This window comes from Typopeltis vanoorti, chromosome 2 (assembly GCF_054136105.1).
Source record: "Typopeltis vanoorti isolate ZY-2024b chromosome 2, IOZ_Tvanoo_1.0, whole genome shotgun sequence".
NCBI lineage: Eukaryota > Metazoa > Arthropoda > Arachnida > Uropygi > Thelyphonidae > Typopeltis > Typopeltis vanoorti.
In genome coordinates, this window is record NC_143550.1 from 26506174 (window position 1) to 26525888 (window position 19715).

Genomic DNA, 19715 nt, shown 5'->3' on the forward strand with positions numbered 1-19715 from the left:
GAAGCATTTGAAATAAGAGGGAAGAATTTTTGGCATTAGTCAGTGCAATCTCACCAAAAGTTATAGCCATTAGTGAAACTTGGCTGTCACCAGAAGATGTGGTCACTCGAATTGAATGTGACGGGTACAGTATTTTCAGGGATGATAGAGAAGATAGAACTGGGGGAGGAATACTACTGTTCATAATAGCTGATGAGTTGCAGCCAAAGAAAGTAGTATATCAAGATGATAGACATGTGAATGATAGTTCATTTGAGGTGGTCTGGTGTGAAATAGTGACCAATGCAACCAAATATACAGTTGGTTGCTGCTATAGGCCAGGGGTTACAGGAGGTGATATTGAATTCATGCATCAGCAATGAATAGTGCAATGAGTGCAGGGTTAGTGATTATCATGGGAGATTTTAATTATGGTGATATAAATTGGAAGGAGGAAATATCATGTGGCAAAAAGGAAATGGAATTCATACATCTTCTATGAGATAATTACTTGAAACAGCACATAACTGAAAGGACACATGGTGTGAGAGTGTTGGACTTGGTCATTGGTTCAGAGAATATATGAATAAGTAAGGTGTTCTCATTACCTCCAATTAGTGAGAGCGATCATGTGGTATTGACTTGGGAGATTGCAAAATTTGTGGATTTCTCTCTTAAGAAGGGGTATATACGAAATTACAGGTTAGGCAATTATAACAAGCTTTGGAGTGAGCTTGCAGCCACCCCATGGCAGAACATATTGCAGGGGAAAGATGTTAGCAGTGCATGGGATAAAATCAGCGGATATCTGAGGAAGGGAATATCAGATTGTGTCCCCATGGTCAGGAAGACAAACAAGGTAGGCATTAGATGGATGAGTAGTAGTATCAAGCTTGATCTGCAAAAAAAGAAAATGTTATAGAGAATTTACAAGGAGATAGGTGATCAGTACACCCATGAGCAGTACAAGGCTCAAGCTAGGAAGGTTACCAGCATAGTAAGAAAAGTTAAATCAGATTATGAGAAGACCTTAGCCAAGGAGATCAAGGGTAATCCCAAAGAGTTCTTCCGCTATGTGGCAAGTAAAAGAAAGAATGACTTCGGAAGGATAACTTTAGTGGGTGCTGATGGTATTGAGGTGACAAATTCAGATACAGGTAGGTATTCAAAAATCCAGCAACCTCCGGACCTGAAGGGTGCCGGATTTTTGAAAATGCCCGATTTCGGATGGTTATATATGCTATATATTTTTAACAGAAAATGACTACCTGTACAGTCCTTTAAAGAAAGAAAATTAAACACTAAATGAAAAGCTTATGAAATTTTAATGTTCACCAACTAAATATAATGGTTCTACAGAATTTTAGTTCAACTGAATAAAATAGTTCCTCAGAATTTTAATTGATAAAATATTGATGATGGTGACAGCACATCTGGTTGACTTGAAGTTAATGGCAGTGGATTATCAAGTGTGGACACAACTGCTGCTGCTTCCTACTTCCTAGCTATTTTCTTGAATATATCGTGCAGTGTGTGCTGCTTCATATATTTGGGTCTTTCTCTAATAAGTTTATCTTGGAGCAAGTAAACATTCATGATTTCTTGTTCTTACAAAACTTCATTGCTGTAGTCTAACTAGCAGTTCAGTTGTCAACGTAATTAACCTGTCAATAGAGATTCTTTCTCTCACATCTTCCTCATTTTCGTCACTGCTTTCATCTTCATCACTACCTGTAGAGGCATTTCTCTCCAGATTTTTAACCATATCTACAATTTCAGAATCAGTGTAATGATGAACTGTAGGCACATTATCATCGACATTCATCCATTCCGTTAAAACATCTTCATTTATCCTTGATGAAAGCTCCTTGGCATCAGGATTAGTTACATCTTTAACATAAGCAAGAAGTTCCTGTATAAGCTGCTTTTCTTTGGGAACCCTAAACCCTGCAATATTATTTTCAGTGTCTTCGTTAGAATGAAGTAAACATTAAACTTTGGCGTACATCTCCAAAACAAGGTAGTCTCATCAGCATTGTACACTTGTTCAGGACTTAAATGTTCATCGCTAACTATCTTTGTCTGCTGAACGTTTTTCCGCACGAAACTGTAAGCCATGTCGCGACTTGAAACGATGCAGCCAATCTTCTGAATATTCACACACTTGTGTTGCAATCTCAGCTCTTCATGAAACATTTTGGCTTTTTCCTTTAATAAATCACCAGAAATTTCCACACCTTCACTTACACGAAAATTAAACCAGATTATGAGAACTTGGTCCAGTTCCGAACTTTTTCCCTCTGTCATTGACTTCCTTACAAACGTTTGCTTTTTTGATACACTGTCAGAAAATAACTTTAACAGTTTTTTTTTTTCTGTTTTTTAATATCATACACTGTTGAAGAGCCAATGTTGTATGTTTCACAAATGGTTTGCACAGACACTCCGCTATCAAGTTTTTTTAGCACATCCACTCTCTCTGCGATCAACAATGCACGATGTTTACGTTTTACACTATCTCTTTTCTTTGCTGAATCCATAATGGGGCTATACAGCAGCAAATAAATGATAAAATGAGAAGGAATAAGCAGGTTATCGCAATGCTTATCGACTACAGCGCCATCAAAACATAAACAGAAAACAGTGGCACGCCAACGCAGTAAATTTGAAGATGCGCGCTCAGAAATCCATGCTGGAGATCTGAAGGAACTGGATTATCGATGGCTGGATTTTTGAATGCCTACCTGTATAATAGTAGAGTTACTGAGTGATCACTTTTCCAAACTCTATCACCCAAGTGAGGATATCTCTGTACCTGTAGCAACAACTAATGTGAGAATTGAAGTTGAGAAATCAGAACTACTTAGTATATTGCCAAATTTAAATGCAAACACTGCCTGTAGGTTTAGATGGAATATCAGCTCGGGTGTTGCGTGAATGTGCAAAGGAATTGTCAACACCTCTTACTTGGTTATTTAACTTAAGTTTGAAATCTGGTATGGTCCCTAGGGAGTGGAAGGAAGGCATAGTAGTTCCTCTGCATAAAGGTGGCTCTAAAACTGTGGTAGTTAATTACATACCAATCACCATCTCGGGAGTGGTGGTAAAAGTATTGGAAAAGTTGTTAAAGATAAAATTCAAGAATGGGTGGATCAGGATATGATACTCTATAGGGGCCAACATGGTTTTGTTAAAGGTCGATTCGTGCCTTAGCAATTTATTAACTTTTTATAATAGAATGACATCTGAGTTGGACAAAGGAAATGGCTATACAGTGGTACTTCTGGATTTTGCTAAGGCATTTGACAGGATACCCCATGGAATACTGTTGTGCAAATTGGAGCGGATGGGGGATGGATACTAAACTGATGATTGATGATATGGATAGGAGAATGGCTCAGGGAGAGATACCAGAGGGTGGTATATGGAGGTGCAGAGTCCAGGATGAGGCAGGTGACCCGTGGTGTGCCTCAGGGCCCCGTGCTTGACCCATTGTTGTTTAATTTGTACATAAATGATATAGGAAATGCTTAAAGAGAGATATTCAGTTGTTTGCTGATGATGCAAAGTTGAGTAGCACAATTAAAAATCTAGCTGATGTTGAGAGTTTGCAGGATGATTTAAATAAGCTGGCAAAATGGGAAAATGGTTATGGTTGTCAGTTCAATGTGGAAAAGTGTAAAGTTATGCATTTTGGGATTAAAAGATTACCAGCTGTGTACTACATCGATGGAACAGTACTCCAAGAGATTAATAAGACAAGAGACTTAGGGGTGTTGGTGGATAGGGAGATGAAGTTCAGGGGGCACATTGCTAAGGTGTCCAAGATTGCACCATAGGATTACTTGGTTATTGAGGAGCACACTAACATCCAGAGATAAAGTGGTTAACATTTCCCTTTATAAAACGTTGATACTTCCACATTTGGATTACTGTGCTCAGGTCTGGTCACCTGGATTCCTTGGAGATGAGGAAATTGTGGAGATGGTTCAGAGGAGAGTGACTAAGTTGGTGAGTGATGTAAAAAATGCTTCCTACATTGATAGATTGAGAGCTTGTGGATTGCAGAGGTTGGTTGATAGGTGGAGAAGAGGGGATATGATAGAAACATTTAAATTACTAAAAGGTTAGATTGATTAGATTACTCATTAGATTGATGCAGGGGAAATGTTTCAGCTGTGTGATAGTGATGGAAGAACAAGAGGTCATCCCTGGAAATTAAGGAAAAGTGTGGTTAACAAGGGTGTGAGAACAAGGTTTTTCGCTTGGAGGGTGGTGAACGAGTGGAATGCATTGCCTGTCTCAGTTGTGAGGTCTTCGTCTGTAAATGAATTCAAGAAGAGATATGATAGATATTGTTTTGATACTTTGGGTCTCCTGCGATGAGTCTACTGACTCCATGGAGATACCCATAATAATAATAATATAATAATAATAAATGCTTGTAGTCTCTTTATTTTCATACATATTTCTCAGCATAATCTTCCTCCCATTCAGTATAGTATTTCCACTATAAGAAGTTTTATGTGCAGAAACCCTTCAGGATGTTTTCAAAACCATTTTCTCATCTCTGCTTTGACTTGTTCATGATTTTCAAAATGGATATGTTATGCTTCAGTTTAGAAACAGATGCAGCCAACTCCATTAGACTTCTGGTTAGGATATAGGGAAGATGTTCCACCACTTCAAATCTAATCTATCTCAGTTTCCATTGAAGTGAATGTGCTCATATCCAACTTCATGTTGCAAAAACAGTGGCTGTTCCTCAGCATGAACAAGTAATTTGTTGTTTCAACTTTCTCAGGATCTTCTTCACATAGCCTTGAGAATTTGTCGTCTCTTTCACAGTACTGTTGAATGAAACTTTTGCTCCCAAAAGACATAAGCACGTGCTTTCCATGTAAGTTTTGAATTTGGATATTTGGGGAGGTAGGGTGGTAAACATAGATTGAGTTTTCATTTCAGGATTATAGTAATTTACCCAGCTTTTGTCCCCAAGTACAGTTTTGTAAGGAAAAGCATTTCCTAATGTAGAAGCAGTTACTAATTAAACTTCTAGTCTCATCCAATTTATTTCACTAATCAACTGATGTATGGTAGCATAAATTATATTTATAAAGCACATCTAGAAACTAAGTTCTGATTGATTGCACATACTGGAAGCATAAGTAGCAGGAGTGGGATGAGTGTGCAGTGATGTCATAGGAGTCAAGAAGTATTCAATGGAGATATTTTGAGTTCTTAGTCTATGTTGTTTAAAAGCATTTCCTAATGTGGAAGCAGTTACCAATAAACTTCTGGTCTCATCCATTTTATTTCACTAATCAACTGGTGTCACACCCAACATGAGAACACACAATTTACAGACAAAAAATAGTTTGTTGGTGGTGATGGGTAGTAGATGGTGTTCATTGTAGTAATCTTATGTGTATTTGGATAATTAAGTAGTAGGAGAGATGGTGAGATGTGTGGCAGAGTAGTGTGCCCTCCTGTGATAAGTCCTTGAATTCCTTGGAAATGTCACATAATAACATATTATTATGTGACATATTATGAAATCCACTTCCCTAATGATTTATTTAATGATTTACTAATTCAAAATTCACTTTCAGTTGGTAGTAATCTACAAATTATTCCCTGATTTTTCTGTTAATTACTAAATTTCTTTGCTTATAGAAATTATCAGTTGCAATTGACTCAGGTGGTAACTGGTCTTTGAAATGTGGGATATGAAGGCATATTAAGGGAATGCAACTTGCAAAATGTTTTGAATAGGAAGGAGAAGAGATACGTTTGAGACGTAAGTTGGTTGAGTATCGTTATTGGGTTATTGTGGAAGAATGTTTCATTAAATTGGTGTGTGTGGGGGGGGGTAGAACAAGAGGCCATCCCTGGAAACTATAAGAAGGGTGTGAGGAGTAGGTTCTTTGCATGGAGAGTGGTTAGCAAGTAGGAAGTGTGGTGAACAGTCATTGAATAAGTTTGAAAAGTATATGCATCTGTGACATAATCAGAATTTATGTGCTTATTTGTTTTCGATGGCAAGGATTTCTATTCTTGATAAAGCATTCTCACTCACTTATGCTATAACTAATTTTCCTGAAGCTTCTGTCTGATTAACCAATAAAATAAAATCACATTCACATATACCTGTGTTCCAGAAATTTCCAGAATGCCATGCATATTTTATGTTATAACAAAAATCATTTGAAACCATTTTTTCTTTTATAAGTTATTTATTATTTAGATATGATAACATTTAAAAACCTCATGTCACATAAAATGATACGAACCAGATTATTACCTATATTTCACAAGAGCATACAACTAACTGGTAATTATTTTACGGAATTAACAACGCATATAAAGTATATTAATTAAAGATAACTTTAATAAATAACTTCTATATTTCGGCAACATCGTGTTGCCATCTTCAGGAACATAAAGATATGGTATGTGCACGCAGGCACTAACACAAAGCAAATGAGGAAGAAAGCAAGAAACTAATATTGTTCCTAAAGTCCTAATGGTGCCCTCTGGCAGGCTAATATGGTTGTCTTGGCAGTTGGGCTGAAGTTCTCAAAATGTAAGTCTCCCAAATTTGGGGTAGTTTCATGCACCCAAATTTGTTGAGGTTAGGAACGTTTTTTAGAGCTGATGATGATTTCTTGAATAATCTTTCGTATTTAAACTTGCTGCGGTGTATTATTTTTGTTTTCTTCCAACGGATTCTATGGTGGGTATCTAAGGCATGGTCTGCCATCCCAGAGTGGCTGTACTGGTGAAACCGGATGTAGTCTTTGTGTTCTGAAATCCTGATATTTCTTGTTCTGCCTGTTTGGCCAAAGTAGGACAATTTGCAGCTGCAAGGGACCTGGTATACACCAGGTAGGTCTAAGGGAAGTGGTTGGTCTTTGGTAGAGTGGATAAGGGATGCCAACTTTCTATATGGTCTGTAACAAGAAGTAAGGTCATGTTTTCTGAGGATATTGGTTATTTTCTCAGAGGTGCCCTGGATGTAGGGGATGGTGATAGATTTGGTGTAATCTTTATTGTGGAGGGGGGTTGAGGTTTACTGGTTTTAGTATTTTTTGGATTTTTTTGGGGTTATAGCCATTGGCTAAGAAAGTATTGTGGATATGGTTTAGTTCAGTAGTTAGGGCCTTGTCATCTGAGCAGATTAATTTTGCCTTGTTATATAGTGTTTTTATAACCCCGTATTGTTGTGAGGGGGTGGGGATTGCTGGTGAATGTATCTGCCAGTATGGGTGGGTTTTCTGTAAACTTTTCAGCCCAACTGCAGACAGCCAAATTAGCCAAATTATTAATTTAATTAATATACTTTATATGCGTTGTTAATTCCGTAAACTAATTACCAGTTATGTATGACCAACGCCAGAGGGCACCATTAGGACTTTAGGAACAATATTAGTTTCTTGCTTTCTTCCTCATTTGCCTTTGTTAGTGCCTGCGTGCACATACCATATCTTTATGTTCCTGAAGATGGCAACGTGACGTTGCCAAAATATAGAAGTTATTTATTAAAGTTATCTTTAATTAATATACTTTATATGCGTTGTTAATTCCGTAAACTAATTACCAGTTATGTATGACCAACGTATAAGCCTTGCTACTAGAATTGTGATCATCCACGGAGATTCCATCGCACGAAAGGCCCGTCAATATGGCAAAATGAGGTTGAAGATATCCAGACAACTAAATCGTCTGGCGTTCCTAAAACGCTGCTGGGATAACAAGGTAATCCTTAATTGTGTGAAATTGAAGCACTGTTTCACTTCACAGAAAGCTCTGTGCATTTATAATCGCACTAGCTTCGCCCTGTTAAGAGAACAAATTACCGCGACACGTGTTCTCCTTGCCGACGTAAACAAAACCTTACGGGCACTAGAGGAAGAGCTTTCAAATACACTCGGCCATGATCTTTGGACGATACTTTATGATGTCTCATGCGCATCGGCAAGAAAAGAGTTCGAAAAAATACGAAGTTGGCACTTGAAAAAATACGCAAACCTGATGAAGAATTCTACTTCCTTACCACAGCTACCACTCAACACCGTAGTCAACCTCTTGTCGGCAGTTTCAAAGCCTGAAGCACTCACCGCACTTGCACGTGGTCACAATTTCGCCCTAGCTCCTAAAAGAATACCTGCCGAGGAAATCATGATCCAAATAGAACGTGGGATTCGCAACCTTCCTAACCATATCGCCAACAACGTCAGACTGGATGTAGTCGGTGTTCTAACTAAAGCCAAACCTCCAAAAACCAACTTATCCAAAGACGAATATACAGCCCTACAAGAAATGAAGAATAACAAAAAAATAATAATCACCAAAGCGGATAAGGGAAACGCCACTGTAGTGCTAAATCAAAAGGACTACAAAAGTAAGCTTAATGCTTTAGTATTAGACCATACTACTTATCTCCCCATTGAATATAATCCTACCAGCTCTCAGATTAGAACTCTCCACAGACTACTTAAGAAAGTCACTTCTTGGCATGTGGAGATCACTAACAAACTAAAACCTTATAACTCTAGACCCCCCCCCCGATTATATGGACTCCCAAAAATACATAAACAAAATGTACCATTACGTCCCATAGTGGATGGCATTGATTCCTCCACATATAAATTAGCCAAACATTTAGCCAAAATGCTCGCACACTATACTGGCAACACACCATCACACATAAAAAACTCCGCCCACTTTAAAGCCAGTATAGAAAACCTCTCGCTCCAACACACTGAAATAATGGTCAGTTTTGACGTCTCCTCCCTATTCACTAATGTCCCACTCAAAGAAACCCTAGAGCTCATCCAAGCCAAGTTTCCTCCCGATATCTCAGCCCTATTTCAGTTCACAATGAACTCATGCTATTTCGTTTGGCAAGAAAAGTTCTACAAACAGATAGAGGGGACATCCATGGGTTCACCACTTTCCCCACCCTTGGCCAATTTCTTTATGGAGACCTTTGAAGAGAAAGCATTAAACTCCGCCCCACAAAAAACCACTATTTGGCTTCATTACGTGATGGTGTGTTCGCTATTTGGCCACATGGCTCAGACTCACTCCACTCCTTCCTAACACACTTAAACAACCAACACCCCAGAGTCCAGTTCACCTTAGAAAAAGAGGAAAACAACACCCTCCCCCTTCTTAGACACTTTAATCACCCGCCAGCTTGCTGGATCTTTGGTTTTCTCTGTTTACAGAAAACCCACCCATACTGGCAGATACATTCACCAGCAATCCCCCCCCCTCACAACAATACGGGGTCATAAAAACACTATATAACAGGGCAAAATTAATCTGCTCAGATGACAAGGCCCAAACTACTGAACTAAACCACATCCACAACACTTTCTTAGCCAATGGCTATAACCCCAAAAAAATCCAAAAAATACTGAAACCAGTAAACCACAACCCCCCCCTCCACAATAAAGATTACACCAAATCTATCACCATCCCCTACATCCAGGGCACCTCTGAGAAAATAACCAATATCCTCAGAAAACATGACCTTACTTCTTGTTACAGACCATATAAAAAGTTGGCATCCCTTATCTGCTCTACCAAAGACCAACCACTTCCCTTAGATCTACCTGGTGTATACCAGGTCCCTTGCAGCTGCAAATTGTCCTACTTTGGCCAAACAGGCAGAACAACAAATATCAGGATTTCAGAACACAAAGACTACATCCGGTTTCACCAGTACAGCCACTCTGGGCTGGCAGACCATGCCTTAGATACCCACCATAGAATCCGTTGGAAGAAAACAAAAATAATACACTGCAGCAAGTTTAAATACGAAAGATTATCCAAGGAATCATCATCAGCTCTAAAAAAACGTTCCTAACCTCAACAAATTTGGGTGCATGAAACTACCCCAAATTTGGGAGACTTACATTTTGAGAACTTCAGCCCAACTGCCAAGACAACCATATTAGCCTGCCAGAGGGCACCATTAGGACTTTAGGAACAATATTAGTTTCTTGCTTTCTTCCTCATTTGCTTTGTGTTAGTGCCTGCGTGCACATACCATATCTTTATGTTCCTGAAGATGGCAACATGACGTTGCCGAAATATAGAAGTTATTTATTAAAGTTATCTTTAATTAATATACTTTATATGCGTTGTTAATTCCGTAAACTAATTACCAGTTATGTATGACCAATGTATAAGCCTTGCTACTAGACGCATACAACTAAAGTGAATGAACAATAATAAAGTCCATCTTTCCTGTAATGTGACAAAATTTTACATATGTAAAATAACATCTGAACAATATATAGCTTGTTCAGATATAAAAATATCTGGCTTGTTCACTTATAGTAGTAATTATTCTTGCTGTCCAGGACAAGCACATCTACCATCTATCTTTGTTTGTACACTCTGCAGAGTTACTTGATCTTCTAAATAACAATAACCAGATCTCTAAATATTATTATGATTATGCAGGTATCTCCATGGAGTCAGAAGACTTGTGGGAGATGCATTATTCATAGAACCATACCTCTCCTTCAACTCATTCATTGATGAAGCACTCACAACCATCTCTAGCAACCCATTCACCATTCTCCAAGCAGAAAATCTAGTCTTGGCACCCTTGCTAACACTCTTATGCAATTTCCGTGGGTGACCGTCATTCTCTTCCTTCCTGCCTTTCACAGAAAAAGGTTCTTTCTTAGTCAATCCTATAAAACTCATTTAATAACTTGCGTCCCATTTTAATTGCCTCTTACGACATGCATTGGCTACAATGGTGCTATTCTTTTTTTTTTTAACGATTAACATTTCTGGCAAAAAGGGTGAAGCAAAATGCTTTTCATGCTGCCCGCTGTCTGATAGGGAAACGGTGAGCGGAAAAATTTATGAGCCAATTGCTCATATGCTTCTGTCATGTCTGCTGTTTTCCACCAATCAGCTAGTTTGTGAAAACTTTCTCCTTTGAAAAATCTGTTCTCACAGGAAGCATTCTGTATTCTGTAAATATAAATAATAAGGTATAGTAAATAAAATATTCAGTACATATAAAACAAATAACAATCAAAGTAGTTCTTTATTTTCGAGATTAATACACAGTGACCACATCTTATTTGTACTTTCTTTACTTGTTATACTGAAGTTGAAGGCTACATTTTCAAGAATCTCTCAATGGAAACTGTATGGTTTCCATTGAGAACTGAAAGCTTGCATCTTTTCAACTTCTGATTGTAGACATCCTTTTAGCATATAAAGACTTTCCACCTTTTCACTTTAGAACTTCTCATGTGGTCAGTCATGTACTTCAAATAGAGCCATGGCACAGTCCATGAGTTTAAAAACTTGAGACATGACCTTTGTAGTGAGAGTTTTCTCAAGCTCAACCTCCACAGGACTTCACTCTTACCGATGTACTTTTCTATAGCCAGAAGATCTTCATTGCTTAGGGTACAAATAAAGACAATGCTGCATAGACCAATAAGGACACAAAATGCCCACTGAGTGAAAAGGTTCATTCACAGAGGTTTTCACATCCTTGATAAGAAACAGCAATGGTCCTTATATGACAAAATGAAACAACATATATATGAAAGCATGTACAACAAGAGTTGTGTTCAGATAAAATTTTATATCAGTGAGAAACTAGTCTTAAAGTCTTAATTTTTATTGTTGACTGCAGCAGTTGTTTTATATTAGATTGTCGTAATATCTGGTACACTCCTTTAAATATATACACTAGAAAATGATAAAATTTATTAGAAATATAAGATGATGTCACTTGTTTTTATTACAAGTATCTTACTCATGGTTTTAAATTTTAAGAAAGAAAATTGTAAATAATGATGTCATTGTCAAAGGAATAAGCACTGAAGCTAATTACTTATTTGAATAAATGCTTTATTACAGATAACTTTCAAGATTCTATTAATCATAGCAGTGAACCCTCTACAAAGGAAAAGGATGATTATAAAGCAGTTATGGAACTATTAGATGGAGTTATTCGTCTTTATCAGATTTCAGCCCACAGGCAGTTAGAAAAAGTAAGTTTTTTAATTCTTATATTTTGTATTTAATTTTTTTGTTTTGTTTTATTATATTTAAATGAACATAAAATATATAGATGGTTGTGGCTGCTTTTCATCATTTAGTGACCCCCCCTCCTCTTTCTTTGTTCACATGCAGTGCGAGTGATGCCCTTCAAGCATATGCTAGATACACTTTAGGGACACCATTCATTCTAGGTTATAGGAGTGAAATGGCTGTTAGTCATTATTATATGAAACAAAACCTGATAGTAATGAATCAGCATTCCTCCTGCAATTTACTCTTCTAGTTCATACCTGAAGGGAGTCCAAGTTGGGTGATATACAGAATGAATTGCCAAGAGCATGCATGGTCTCTGTGTGTGTGGAATATGTCTGTCTTTCACCTCCTATTGCATATCCCTACTCTTTATTTAACTCTTCTCCCTACATACAATGATGAGTAACTTATTGAAATATGATGTACTGTGGATCACAAAAAATCTGCCACAGTCACAAAAAAAAAAAAAAAAAGGACACCAATTAGTCATCAAACTCAGATTTATTATTCCTAAAATAACAGCTGGTGACAGCAGCACCTAAACTACATCTTGCACTTCTGGTATTTGTCTATTCATCACAACTGACACCTCATGTCAGAGAATGCAAAACCTTGAATTCCTCCCTCTCCTCTCCCAAATTTGATTTGTCCTGGCTCAAAATTTCCATACGATCTATGTTGCATTCATTTGCTCTTTGAGTACCTATCTCAAAAGATTGATTTTTTTTTGTAGTTAAAATACCCAACTAGTACAATCATCTTCCTTGGGAATTTTACTCCACAACTCAAATTGGCTTCTCTTCTCAAGCAGGCAGCGATGCTGAGATATTTGCCATTAGCGATGACCTAATTCAGACAGTTTATCTTCTTAACAGAATGCTAGGCAACCCCACCACTAACACATTTGGCCTCTTCCACACAAGTTTCCCCTTCCAAATATACCATAGATGTCTTCCTCTTGGTAATTCAGACCACAACCTGATCTAAGTTTCCTGCACTTTAGAACAGTATGAACCTAGCCACATCTCCAGTCCTCTGGCATTATTAGAAGTATACCAAATGGTATGACTTTCTGTACTAATACTCCTTCACCTTCTCTTTTCCATGGTCTTCCTCCTGCTTCACTTCTTCTGATCCAAGCACCTGCTCAGAACTGAAGTCTTCATCCTTCATTCTATCCAAAATTCCTGTCCAGCTCTCCTAAAAGCATTTCAAGGCAGTTCCTGAAAAAAAATTTAGCATATTACAAATGGCTCAAGACCAAAACTTTGGCATCACACTTGGCTTATATTGCAGACTGCAACAATTGCTAGCAAACCACCAATAAATCTGAATCAATTTTGGAAGGAAAGATCAAATGCCACAAACTTGCCTGCTGTTCTAATGAGCGTCAAGCCTTCTTGTACTAGGCCATTGGGTGCAACTTGTGCCACTCATATTTCCACTGCTCTCACATCCATATGGTACTATTATTTCATCACTAAGAAGAAACTGATCTACTGGCATCGTTCTTCTCTTCTTGCTCCTGCATTGATGACATGGCAAACTACCCCACTTTATGAACTACTCACTCCATGACACCTCTAGTTTTTTTACCAGAAAGAAATCAGAAGACTCCTGAATAACTTGCACATGAATAAGGCATCCGAGTTTGGTAATTACTAACCTATTACTACAACGTTGTTCTCTGAACTTATTCTATAACACTTATACACTCATCTAGAAGTTTCTTAAGGGTCAGCATTACTAGGAGAAGGAGGCCTCCACACAACATTTTAATGAATGTTGAGAGAGCACCAGAGCTTTTGACCTAATGTTTGATTATCTTCATGATGCATCCCTTCAGGAGGTATCTACCTGGAACAAATGAGGATGGCTGGCAGTATGACATTTATCCAACCAAACTGTATTTTCTGTTGGTTTAAACTAAAATACAATGATGGTCATGATGAAATGTCATGCTACATGGGCTGTTTTTTTTTTTTTTTTTTTTTTTTTTTTTTTTTTTTTTTTTTTTTTCAGAGAACCAGGGCAAGCAGTGCAAATTCTTCCTACTGAGAAACCCCAACTAAACATTAGTGAAATTCCAGATACACCATAAATGTAAAGGATATCAATGGAAAAGAAATGTAATTGGCAAAATATGATATTGATATAATTGTTGTTACCGAAAAAAAGAAGATCAAAACAAGTGATTCCTCTAAATGATAACTACAAGATGTTATATTTAGGAAATAGTGCTTATAGAAAGGAAGGAGTAGTTATAATAGTAAACACTAAACACAAAGTGAGGAATTGAGCAGTGTGATTTATTTTTCCTTGTGGTCCCAAAGAAAATTCTATAAGGAAAGGAGCAGAGGAATTTTGTCATGTCATTAAAGAAGGCAGCTGACATAAAGGAAGAGTTGATCCTTCTTGGTGATCTAAACAGCATAGTAGGAAATAAATAGCAGACCTTCCTTTAAATTGGTTTGGGATATTTTTAAGAAGAAAGCAAGTTAATAAAATGATGGTACTTGCCTGCTGGATTTCTGTTCAGTACATGGACAAGTCCTCACTAATACCATGTTCCAACATAGTGATGTGCCCAAATTTACACAGGGAAAAGATATAAGAAAGATGTTTAATAATCATTGTCATCATCATCAAAATCCTGATAATGTGCCTTAAGGTGTGGATCAGATAATGATAGTACTACAAGAAAAGTTTAAATCAGTACTAACTTTTTATGGACAATTAGCTTCCAAATTAATATGTTAGCTATCAGGATTCCAATATTTTATGTACATAAAAAGTTTTTTACCTAGGGTTTATTATACGTTAAAGATACTAAGAAATTATAATATTAATCCTTTTCCCAATGCTTTGCATGTGAAATATATTGACATCTGAGCTACTTGTATATAGAGACTAATGATTTTTTATCACTTGCATTAGTATGTATCCCATAATGCAAAGCACACCCCCTTTTGGATGTATCATGTAATAATAATAAAAATGATAGGATGTGAAGATGAAGGAAAAGTATTAACTAGAAAGAATTAGTTAAAGAAAGATGGAAGGAATATTTTAAAGAATTATTTATAATGACAGCAGAATTAAAAAAGGAGTATTAAGATTTAAAAATAATTGTAGAAATATAGAAGAAAATAATTCAAGAACCAACATATAGTGGAAATAATAAAACAAATTAAAAGTTTTAAAGCACGAGGAGTAGATGGAATAACAGGAAAACTTATAAAGAATGCAAGGGAAATTTTATGGAAAGAAATTTATTATTTGATATTAAACATGGAAAGAAGAAAAAATGCCAAATAATTGGAAAATTGGAATAATCCAACCAATATATAAAACAGGAGATAAGATGAATTGTCAGAACTATATAAGAATTATGTTATTGAATGTTACATACAAAATTTTATCAAGTATGATATATAAAAGATTAGAACCATATATAGAAACAATAATAGCAGAACACCAGTGTGGTTTCAAAAATAAAAGATCCACAATTGATAATATATTTATGCTATGAAATATATATAAAAAATGTTTAGAATATGATATAAAACTTCATGATTTATATATTGATTTCCAACAAACATTTGATAAATTAAATAGACAAGAAATGATACATAGCAGAGAATACCAGGAAAATTAATTACATTAATTAAAATCATATAAGGATCCAAAGCAGTAGTTAAAATACAAGGGGAATTAACGGGCCTCTTTGAAATAAACTGTGAGTAAGACAAGGAGATGTACTTTCAGCAAGTTTATTTAATTTGGTACTTGAATCAATAATAAGAAAGTTAACTATGAGAGAATTTATTAATAATAAATTAACGCAAATATGTGCATATAAAGATGATATAGCAATATCGTCATATAGCAATAAGTCAAAGGAGAAAAGATTTAGAAGAGAAATTTGAACAACTTAATATAAATGCTTAAGAAGTTGGATTACAAATTAATGAACAGAAGACTAAATATATGCAATGTGGAAAGACAACAAATAAAAATATTACAAGATATAATATAGGTGAATACAGATTTGAAGTTGTAGATAGTTTTAAATATTTAGGTTCATTAAGAACAACAAACAATAATATATCCGATGAAATTAATAGTAGAATCATGGCTGGAAATAAGTGTTATTATATTTATAAAAAGTTAATGAGTAATATGATTCTTAATCATAATTCTAAATTAAAACTTTATAATACAATTATAAGACCTGTAACAACATATGGATGAAATGTGGCCATTAAGATGGATTGATGATGTACAAAAATATCTTACAACTTTAAAAGTTAAGAATTGGAATAAATTAAAGATACCAAGAAATTATATACTTGGTTTAATCCTTTATCCAAGTGTAAGCAAACAAAGTTTGCACCTGAAGTATTTTCAGGAATAGGGAAACTCATGTTAAAGGTGGTATGACTTCACATAACATCACTTGCCTTTGTAGACATTATATATGTCTACAAAACACATCTCTTTTGTAGACATGTATAATGCTATGCATCATGGGAAGGATCACTACCCAGACCTGTTTTAACCTTTATTGAGGTCTCATCAGTGGTAGCCAGACCTATAGGTGATACCAAGGCCTGAAGTAATGCAGAAGTATAATGTATAATGCAGCAGTCATATTTTATATACAAGTTGCCAAAAGGTATCACACCTTATTATTATAATACTCTGGATTAGAGACAGTTAGTTATTGAAAGTTTTTTCACTTTGTTATACTATAAATTAAAGATACCAAGAAATTATATACTTGGTTTAATCCTTTAACCAGAGTATTATAATAATAAGGTGTGACACCTTTTGGTAACTTGTATATGAAAATATGACTTCTGCATTACTTCAACCTTGGTATCACCTCTGGGTCTGGCTCCCACTGATGAGACCTCAATAAAGGTCGAAACAGGTCTGGATAGTGACCTTTCCCATAATGCATAGCATTATACATGTCTGCAAGAAGATGTGCTTTGCATTATGGGATACTAAGGCAAGTGATGTGAAGTCATACCATCTTTACCATGAGTTGCTCCAGTTCTGAAAATACTTCAGGTGCAAACTTTGTTTGCTTACACTTGGATAAAGGATTAAACCAAGTATATAATTTCTTGGTATCTTTAATTTATAGTATAACTAAGTGAAAAAACTTCCAACAATTAAGAAAAGATTATTGCACAGAAAAGAAACGAATGGCTAAAAATTGTTTTGCAAGCTAAAAACTCATAAAGAGTTGTGAAGCTAGCAGAAGAAGTTCTCAGATGTGTACATTAAAATCAGGTAGAACACTGTCTGGTATAGAGCCACTTTAATAGTTTGATGAAAGTGGCTCTATACAAGACAGTACAAAACCATTTTCTCTCTTATTCCTTACTATACTACTTTTGTAACTCTGTTCTCTTTTTCCATATTTAATTTGTCATCTTCACTAAAAATTGTTCTAAAATATCATATGTTTTACTTGTTCTGTAGATTCTCCATTCAGGATGTAGTTAATGTTTTCATTGTGTGTGCACATTTTCATATTCTTCAGTTTTTTTATTGCTGATTGTCATAGCAAATTTATTATAGTAGTTATTCAATATAGTTAGAGAATCCTAAAGATTTGTACTGGCAAGTGATGTGATTATATTATAAGAATATAATATGATTTGCATAAAATAAAGATTCAAGTTGATAATCTTTAATTTTGATATTTGGTCTATCTATCTATATATATATATATATATATATATATATATATATATATATATGACCCAACCGTGAAAGGTCACAAGACTTATAGCAGATCAGTATAATGTGTGGGCAAGAGGATAAGAAAGCAGGGATCTGTTTAAATTTTTTTCTGAACAACTGTAGGTTGTATTTGTGGAAGGCAGAGTGGGGTAGACTGTTTCAAAGAATAGAAGTAGGTAGAATGAAAGAGGCGGTGAAGTTGGTTTGGTGAATGTCTAGAGCAGTGGCTCGTCAAAATCATTTTGCAAGAAGGTTGAGCAGAGCCGATTCAGCAGAGCACTGTGGATTAAAGTATCTGTAGAAGAGGCATAAGGCAGACAGTGAATGTCTGTGAGGGAATGATTGAAGTGGATATGGGGGAGAGAAAGAGAGAGAGAGGGGTCATTAATTAAACGGATTGTCCTCTGCTGGATAGAATTGAGCAATCTTGGAGAGGATTTTGATGTACTGCCCCAAACGTGAGTAATATTTAACAGTTGGGTGGATTTGAGATGTGTATAGAGATAACAGCTGTGAAGGTGGCATCTTGTGCAGAAAAAAAAAAAGTACAAGTTTTTTTGACAAACATTGCAGAAGCTATATTTGAAATGTGTTTGTGCAAAACACATTTCAACTTTTTGGCTGAAGGTATAGGTCAGTTCATGAAGGGAAATCTGATCATGTTTGGATATCTGGGTAAGAGAGAGGACTGTAAGCTCTTTCTTTCAAGAGATCAGACAGGACTGAGTTTTGGTAGTATTGAAGTCCATAAGATTGTCCTTGCCTCATTGAGATATAGTTAGATCAGAGTTCAGGACATTGGTTATGGTGGGTCTTGAGGATTCTAAAACTTGGACACTAAAGGATTTCTTAAATGAAAAGGAGGAATGGAGTTGTCATTGACAAAGCTATGGATGGGATTGGAAGTCTGTGAGATTAGGTCATTTATATACAAGAAGAAGAAGAGAATGGTGAAACAATGGAACCCTTGGATGCTCCTGCATTGGAGGGAAAATCTGAGGAAAGGAAACCATGACATGTAGTGAGCTACCAGTGAGAAAGTTGGCAATCTAGTTGTAGAATGCAGAAGGCACACCAAAGGATGGCAGTGTGCCAAGTAGGCCCCTGTGCCAAACCCGATCAAATGCTTTTAAATTTTGAGAGTAAGTATGCAATTTCTCTGAATTTTTCCATGGCTTGAGGCCAGAGGTGAGTGGTGAAAGCTAGATTTAGTTGTAGATTGCAAGTGGCAAAATTTGTATTGCTGGTCACTGATTAGTTAGTAGATCTCTGGGTGGTACAAGAGTTGTTTGTTAATGACTTTCTGTGTATTTTTAGAAAGAACAGAAGAGAGAGCAATTCGATGGTAGTTTATTGGTTGAATTTTATCACCTTTCTTTGGGATGGGCTGAATGTAGGCCTTTCCATTACTGTATGGTAGATCTCAGTTAAATAGGATAGATTGAAGAGATGATACAGGATAAGTTCTGGAGCACAAGTTTTTTAACAATACCATTAGGATCAGATGGTACCATCTGTTGGGATACCATCAGGACCAGATGCTTCGTTTGTGTTCAGGTTATTAAGGATTAGTCTTTCTGGCAGAAGACTATTGGTGACATGAAGAGAGCAGTTCTTGGTGGAGTGGAGGGAACTTTACCCAGCTCATCAGCTGGAATTGGAAGAGGAGAGGGATGCCATTGTTCCCAAGGTGACTACAGTACCATCCGGATGTGAAACTAGTGGAAACTTGGATGGACAAAAGTTGCACCTAATAGCCTTGGTAAAGGACCAGAAGATTCGACTGCCATTTAGACAAGAGTCAAGTTTTCAGCATTTGGCCCTCTCAAAAGCTGATTTGGATTTGATAATGATTCTTTTATGGCTGTTGTGAGATGTAGTACGTATTT

The 19715-nt window shown here is 36.2% G+C and overlaps 1 protein-coding gene across 3 annotated transcripts in view; it reads left to right on the forward strand.

Annotated features, from left to right (window-relative positions):
* LOC150108890 (E3 ubiquitin-protein ligase RNF123-like) overlaps positions 1-19715 on the forward strand; it is a 660886-nt gene that overhangs the window by 454264 nt on the left and 186907 nt on the right. For all 3 annotated transcript variants that reach the window (XM_090410696.1, XM_090410708.1, XM_090410702.1), the window contains one exon: positions 11890-12023. In XM_090410696.1, coding sequence (XP_090266822.1) covers positions 11890-12023 — 134 coding nt within the window. The remainder of the gene's footprint in view (positions 1-11889; positions 12024-19715) is intronic.